The sequence below is a fragment of the Nycticebus coucang genome, chromosome 12 (assembly GCF_027406575.1).
Source record: "Nycticebus coucang isolate mNycCou1 chromosome 12, mNycCou1.pri, whole genome shotgun sequence".
NCBI classification, from domain to species: domain Eukaryota; kingdom Metazoa; phylum Chordata; class Mammalia; order Primates; family Lorisidae; genus Nycticebus; species Nycticebus coucang.
The window spans coordinates 10,814,419-10,821,997 of record NC_069791.1 but is presented as its reverse complement, the minus strand read 5'-3'; the positions used below and the strand labels follow the sequence as shown (position 1 = coordinate 10,821,997).

The window sequence follows — 7,579 nt, the reverse complement described above, 5'->3', positions numbered from 1 at the left end:
GTCGCAGCTTGCCTCAGCAGAGGTGGCGTGCAGTTATCACTCTTCTCTCTCAGCTCAGTTCCCAATCTTCAGCTTAATTGGGTACTTTCTGGTCATTATCCTTCCCTTTGGATGGGAGCTTCTGTTGAAAGCTGGCTCTAGTCAGCCATCTTGTCCTCTGCCCAAAGACGATAAAGTCTAAGATTTAACTTTAGAATTCAACCTGTGAGTAGGGAAGAACTTGAACTCCAAAGTATTAGCATTCAAATCTGCTTGAAAAAATTAAATCCAAGGTATGGATAAAGAGAAATATAAGTTGAAAAAAATATGTGATGAAGTAGCATCCTTAATACTTTGGAGTATGGTATGGATAATCTAATTTTTTAATTTTCCCAGAAATGGCAACAAATTGTAGAACTTAAAGCTACCAGTGTATTTATTATGTTTGTAAACAAAGTTTTAAAACACATGTGAATATTTTTGCATAGCTTTGCCTCTGTTAACTACCACTCTACACAAATATATCTGAATTTTAAATGCAGATTGAGTAAAAGAAGCAAATGATGAGAAACCATACAATAACAACATTTATCCTGCTGGGACTGACTGATGATCCACAATTAAAGCTTGTGATTTTCATCTTTCTGCTTCTCACCTACATGTTGAGTGTAACTGGGAACCTGACAATCGTCTTCCTCACCTTCATGGATTCACACCTTAAAACTGCCATGTACTTCTTCCTACAAAATTTCTCTTTCTTAGAAATTTCATTTACATCTGCTTGTATTCCCAGATACTTGTACAACATATCGACGGGTGACAAGACCATTACATACAACAATTGTGCCATTCAAATTTTCTTCACTGATCTTTTTGGTGTAACAGAATTTTTTCTCCTTGCCATCATGTCATATGACCGATATGTAGCCATCTGCAAACCCCTGCATTACTTGACCATCATGAACAACCAAATCTGTAGAAAATTAATTCTTTGTTGCTGGACAGCTGGTTTGTTGATCATTCTCCCACCACTTAGCCTGGGCCTGAATCTGGAATTCTGTGACTCTAATGTTATTGACCACTTTGTTTGTGATGCTTCCCCCCTGCTAAAGATCTCATGCTCAGAAACGTGGCTCATAGAGCAGATGGTCATAGTCTGTGCTGTGCTGACCTTTATCATGACCCTAGTTTGTGTAGTTTTATCCTACATATACATCATTAAGACCATTGTACTATTCCCTTCTGCCCAACAAAGGAAAAAGGCATTTTCTACCTGTTCTTCTCACATGATTGTGGTCTCCATCACCTATGGAAGCTGTATCTTCATCTATGTTAAGCCCTCAGCAAAGGAATCAGTGGCTATTAACAAGGGTGTGACAATCCTCACTACTTCCATCGCCCCAATGCTGAATCCCTTTATTTACACCTTGAGAAATAAGCAAGTAAAACAAGCCCTCAATGACTCAATCAAAAGAATTTCACTGCTCCTAAAGAAGTAAGGGAATTTTCTAATGTAAAAGAATTTTAAATTTTCACAAAAGGATGATTCATTGATTCCAAAATACATATCTTTAAGCTTTTACATCATTTGTTTCCTGGCAAGGAAGCAGTTTCAGGATAATATTTCTCAAAAAGAAAACATAATACTAGTCTAGAAACAAGAGAATGACTTTACATATTAAAAAATCTTAACAAAACTGCAAACAAATGAAACACAAAACAAAATAAACATAATGGATGAGTTTACCATATAGTTGGCATTGAATAATTGTGTCTATTGCCTTTTCCAATTCTAGCTTTGAAGAACCTTTTTTATACTAGACACTATTTCAGCCACTGAGGATAAATTAGAAAAACCATAAATATACTATATTTTCATGGCTTATATTTTAGTAGATATATGTGATCATCACATTAAAGAAAATTTAAACATCACAAACAACAAACCCTAAAAAGACAATATTTTAATGTCAATGAAAAAAGAAATGATGACAAACGATTATATTTTTAAAATGAAACATAATTATAGAATGTAAAATCCTACAATTTTGAATATTCTAAAAAACACAGGACTAATAAACCAATTTGAATAGAAAATAGGTGAAAAATACTAAAAGTTCATTAAAAAGGTCGATTTATAAGGGCAAATGGTCATATATTTACATCTGCATTAGTTTTGTTTTGTTTTGTTTTTGTTTTGTTTTGTTTACCTTTTTATTTCTTTTGTTGTTGTTGTTGTTGGGGATTCAATGAGGGTACAATAAGCCAGGTTACACTGATTGCAATTGTTAGGTAAAGTCCCTCTACATCTGCATTAGTTTTTATACTTTCATTATAACTATAACCACTGGCTATTTAAAATTTGAAATTATTAGAACATTGCAAAAAGTGAAAGTCAATTGTATGTATTTAAATTAGGCATACAAATGACGGCAACTCAAAGTTAAACTATGGCAGCTGTACTGTCATTCATGTGAAATCTTCATGTATCACTGGCTGCTAATAAAGGCATGCGAATGCTTACTATTTCCACTGCTCCTATGATGAATCCTTCCTTTTACATACACCTTGAGAAATATAAGTTCTGACAATTAAGTTCAGTAACTTGTCCTAGAAAAAGTGCTACATTCCCCATTGCTGAATATCCCTACAGTCATCTTCAAGAATTCCCCCTTGGGAAGCTGGGCACCCACACCAGTGCCTAGTCCACCATCAATTTTGGAACTCTTCTCTCTGGAATGGCCATCACAGCTGTCATCATATTACCCTTGATGTCCTGAATGTCATCAAAATGTCTTCCTTTCAATATTTCCTTTATCTTTTGTAAATAAAATGCCACTGGGGTCCAGATCAGGTGAGTAGGGAAGGTGTTCTAATACAGTTATTTCTTTACTGGCTAAAAATTCCCTCACAGACAGTGCCCATGAGTTGGTGTATTGTTGCAATGCAAGAGCCACACCTTTCTCATGCCAAGATTTCAGTTAAGATTTTCCTGGTTTTCTATCAATGTTTACTTGGTTTGCTATGTTTCTCATAGTCAGTCAACAATTTTGAGGCACAATTAGATAAATTTTTGCAATGTTTTCATCAGTTCTGCTCATCACAATCCTCCCTGACCTCTATTCATCAGTGATGCTTTCTCTCCCTTCAAAAAAAATATTTAGGCTAGGCACCTGTAGCTCAGCAGCTAGGGCACCAGCCACATACACCAGAGCTGGTGGGTTTGAATCCAGCCCAGGCCCACCAAACAGCAATGACAACTATAACCTAAAAATAGCTGGGCGTTGTGGCAGCTATTTGAGAGGCTGAAGCAAGAGATTCGCTTAAGCCTAAGAGTTGGAGGTTGCTGTGAACTGTGACACTACAGCACTCTACCAAAGGTGACATAGTGAGACTCTGTCTCAAAAAAAATTTTTCAATCCATCTGCCATTGGTACATTGCAATTTTCTTCACAGCATTATCCCCAAAACTTGGACTAAAATGTCCCAATTTCACTTCCACTTTGCCAAGTTTAACAAGAAATTTAATGTTTGTTCATTGCTCTGATTCAAGTTCTGATATTCTCACAGCACACAAAAACACTCAACAGCAACAATGAATGTCACTCAGCAAGACACTGCCACAGGTCAACACGAACACAGCCGTGAGACATTGATATACCAACATTATGAAACCTTACTGAGTTCTTTGTACATCACTGCCAACAAAAGCCCATGGTGGCAAGTTCACGAAGTTAATTGTCAGACCTCATAAACAAGTAAAATAATCCTCAATGGCATTTCAAAGAAGTTGTCTCTATCTCAATAAGTTTACAATGACTACAGGTTGAAATGATAAAATTTTCATATATTCAGTTAAATAATCAACACTTAAGTGCACAGATGGAAATAAATCTCACTGAAAAATCAAGGTGGAGGTGGGGATGAGGGTAAATTCACACCTATTGGCTACAGTGCACACTATGTGGGTGAAGGGCACACTTACATGTATAAGTTGGACTCAATCTGTACAAAAACAAAGTGTGTATGCCCTAACATTCTGAAATATAAAATAAATAAATAAAATGTTAAATGCACTTTACATAGATATTTGGTCTAGCACCTTTCTAAATTTAGTAACTGCTTACTATGAAATTTTCTAATTAATTCAAATCAGTAAGGATTTAATTGCAGTGTCTTTTAAATATTGCAACATACATAAATAAGTAATCTGCAAATAATGATAGACCCTTTTATGTATTTCTTTTTTATTTACTATCCTGTCTGGTGGGAGTGGACATTCTGTTATGTTATAGACCTCAACTCAAAAGAAAAGTTTTCTTTTTTTCTTCCTCTTGATTTTTTTTTTATTGTTGGGGATTCATTGAGGGTACAATAAGCCAGGTTACACTGATTGAAATTGTTAGGTAAAGTCCCTCTTGCAATCATGTCTTGCCCCCATAAAGTGTGACACACACCAAGGCCCCAATCCCCTCCCTCCATCCCTCTTTCTGCTTTTCCTCCCCCCCCATAACCTTAATTGTCATTAATTGTCCTCATATCAAAATTCAGTACATAGGATTCATACTTCTCCATTCTTGTGATGCTTTACTAAGAATAATGTCTTCCACTTCCATCCAGGTTAATACGAAGGATGTGAAGTCTCCATTTTTTTTAATGGCTGAATAGTATTCCATGGTGTACATATGCCACAGCTTGTTAATCCATTCCTGGGTTGGTGGGCATTTAGGCTGTTTCCACATTTTGGCGATTGAATTGAGCTGCAATAAACAGTCTAGTACAAGTGTCCTTATAATAAAAGGATTTTTTACCTTCTGGGTAGATGCTCAGTAATGGGATTGCAGGATCAAATGGGAGGTCTAGCTTGAGTGCTTTGAGGTTTCTCCATATTTCCTTCCAGAAAGGTTGTACTAGTTTGCAGTCCCCCCAGCAGTGTAAAAGTGTTCCCTTCTCTCCACATCCACGCCAGCATCTGCAGTTTTGAGATTTTGTGATGTGGGCCATTCTCACTGGGGCTAGATGACATCTCAGGGTTGTTTTGATTTGAATTTCTCTAATATATAGAGATGATGAACATTTTTTCATGTGTTTGTTAGCCATTCGTCTGTCATCCTTAGAGGAGGTTCTATTCATGTCTCTTGCCCATTGATATATGGGATTGTTGGCTTTTTTCATGTGGATTAATTTGAGTTCTCTATAGATCCTAGTTATCAAGCTTTTGTCTGATTGAAAATATGCAAATATCCTTTCCCATTGTGTAGGTTGTCTCTTTGCTTTGGTTATTGTCTCCTTAGCTGTACAGAAGCTTTTCAGTTTAATGAAGTCCCATTTGTTTATTTTTGTTGTTGTTGCAATTGCCATGGCAGTCTTCTTCATGAAGTCTTTCCCCAGGCCAATATCTTCCAGTGTTTTTCCTATGCTTTTCTTGGAGGATTTTTATTGTTTCATGCCTTAAATTTAAGTCCTTTGTCCATTTTGAATCAATTTTTGTGAGTGGGGAAAGGTGTGGGTCCAGTTTCAGTCTTTTACATGTAGACATCCAGTTCTCCCAACACCATTTATTAAATAGGGAGTCTTTCCCCCAAGGTATGTTCTTGTTTGGTTTATCGAAGATTAGGTGGTTGTAAGATGTTAGTTTCATTTCTTGGTTTTCAATTCGATTCCAAGTGTCTATGTCTCTGCTTTTCTGCCAGTACCCTGCTGTCTTGAGCACTATGGCTTTGTAGTACAGACTAAAATCTGGTATGCTGATGCCCCCAGCTTTATTTTTATTAATAAAAACTGCCTTAGCTATATGGGGTTTTTTCCGGTTCCATACAAAACGCAGAATCATTTTCTCCAAATCATGAAAATACGATGTTGGTATTTTGATAGGAATGGCATTGAATAGGTAGATTGCTTTGGGAAGTATAGACATTTTAACAATGTTGATTCTTCCCAGCCATGAGCATGGTATGTTCTTCCATTTGTTAATATCCTCTGCTATTTCCTTTCTGAGGATTTCATAATTTTCTTTATAGAGGTCCTTCACCTCCTTCGTTAGGTATATTCCTAGGTATTTCATTTTCTTTGAAACTATGGTGAAGGGAGTTGTGTCCTTAATTAGCTTCTCATCTTCACTGAAGGCTACTGACTTGTGGACATTGATTATATATCCTGAAACATTGCTGTATTTTTTGATGACTTCTAGGAGTCTTGTGATTGAGTCTTTGGGGTTCTCTAAGTATAAGATCATGTCATCACCTAAGAGGGAGAGTTTGACCTCCTCTGCTCCCATTTGGATTCCCTTTATTTCCTTGTCTTGCCTAATTGTATGGGCTAGAACTTCCAGCACTATGTTGAATAGTAAAGGTGATAGAGGACAACCTTGTCTGGTTCCAGTTCTAAGAGGAAAAGCTTTCAGTTTTACTCCATCCTCTAAAATATTAGCTGTGGGTTTGTCATAGATAGCTTCAATCAGTTTTAGAAATGTGCCACCTATGCCTATACTCTTCAGTGTTCTAATTAAAAAAGGATGCTGGATTTCATAAAATGCTTTTTCTGCGTCTATTGAGCGGGTCATGTGATCTTTATTTTTGCCTCTGTTAATATGGTGGATAACGTTTATGGACTTGTTTATGTTAAACCAGCCTTGCATCCCTGGGATGAAGCCTACTTGATCATGATGAATGACTTTTTTGATGATAAGCTATAATCTATTGGCTAGGATTTTGTTGAGAATTTTTGCATCTATATTCATGAGTGAGATTGGTTTGAAATTTTCCTTTTTGTTTGCATCTTTTCCTGGTTTTGGTATCAGGGTGATGTTTGCTTCATAGAACGTGTTAGGGAAGATTCCTTCTTCCTCAATTTTTTGGAATAATTTCTGCAGTACAGGAATAAGCTCTTCCTTGAAGGTTTGATAGAATTCTGGAGTAAAGCCATCTGGACCAGGGCATTTTTTTGGTTGGAAGATTTTTTATTGTTTCTTTGATCTCAGTGCTTGAAATTAGTCTGTTCAGGAGCTCTATTTCTTCCTGGCTAAGTCTAGGGAGAGGGTGCGATTCCAAATATTGATCCATTTCCTTCACATTGTCAAATTTCTGGGCATAGAGTTTCTGGTAGTATTCAGAGATGATCTCTTGTATCTCTATGGGATCAGTTGTTATTCCCCCTTTATCTTTCTGATTGAGGTTACTAGAGATTTTACTTTTCTATTTCTCATTAGTCTGGCCAATGGTTTATCTATTTTATTTATTTTTTCAAAAGACCAACTCCTTGTTCCATTAATTTTCTGAATGATTCTTTTGTTTTCAATTTCATTGATTTCTGATTTGATTTCGGATATTTCTTTTCTTCTACTGAGTTTAGGCTTAGATTGTTCTTCTTTTTCCAATTCCATAAGATCTCTTGTGAGATTGTTGATGTGGTCTCTTTCTGTTTTTTGAATGTAGGCATCTAAAGTGATAAATTTTCCTCTCAAAACTGCTTTTGCAGTATCCCAGAGGTTTTGGTAGCTTGTGTCTTCATTGTTGTTATGCTGAAGGAAGTTAATGATTTCCTGCTTAATTTCTTCCTGCACCCATCTGTTATTCAACAGAAGATTGTTTAATTTCCATGC

At 36.3% G+C, this 7,579-nt stretch overlaps 1 protein-coding gene across 1 annotated transcript; it reads left to right on the top strand.

Annotated features, from left to right (window-relative positions):
- The first annotated feature begins 542 nt into the window (after nt 1–542).
- LOC128562291 (olfactory receptor 6C2-like) lies at nt 543–1,478 on the top strand. The gene has a single exon (XM_053557099.1). It carries the CDS (start codon nt 543–545, stop codon nt 1,476–1,478), a length of 936 nt encoding a protein of 311 aa, XP_053413074.1.
- The last annotated feature ends 6,101 nt before the right edge of the window (nt 1,479–7,579 follow it).

Excerpts from the sequence above, each read along its gene's own strand:
- LOC128562291 (XM_053557099.1), top strand. The coding sequence starts at position 543 with ATGAGAAACCATACAATAACAACATTTATCCTGCTGGGACTGACTGAT.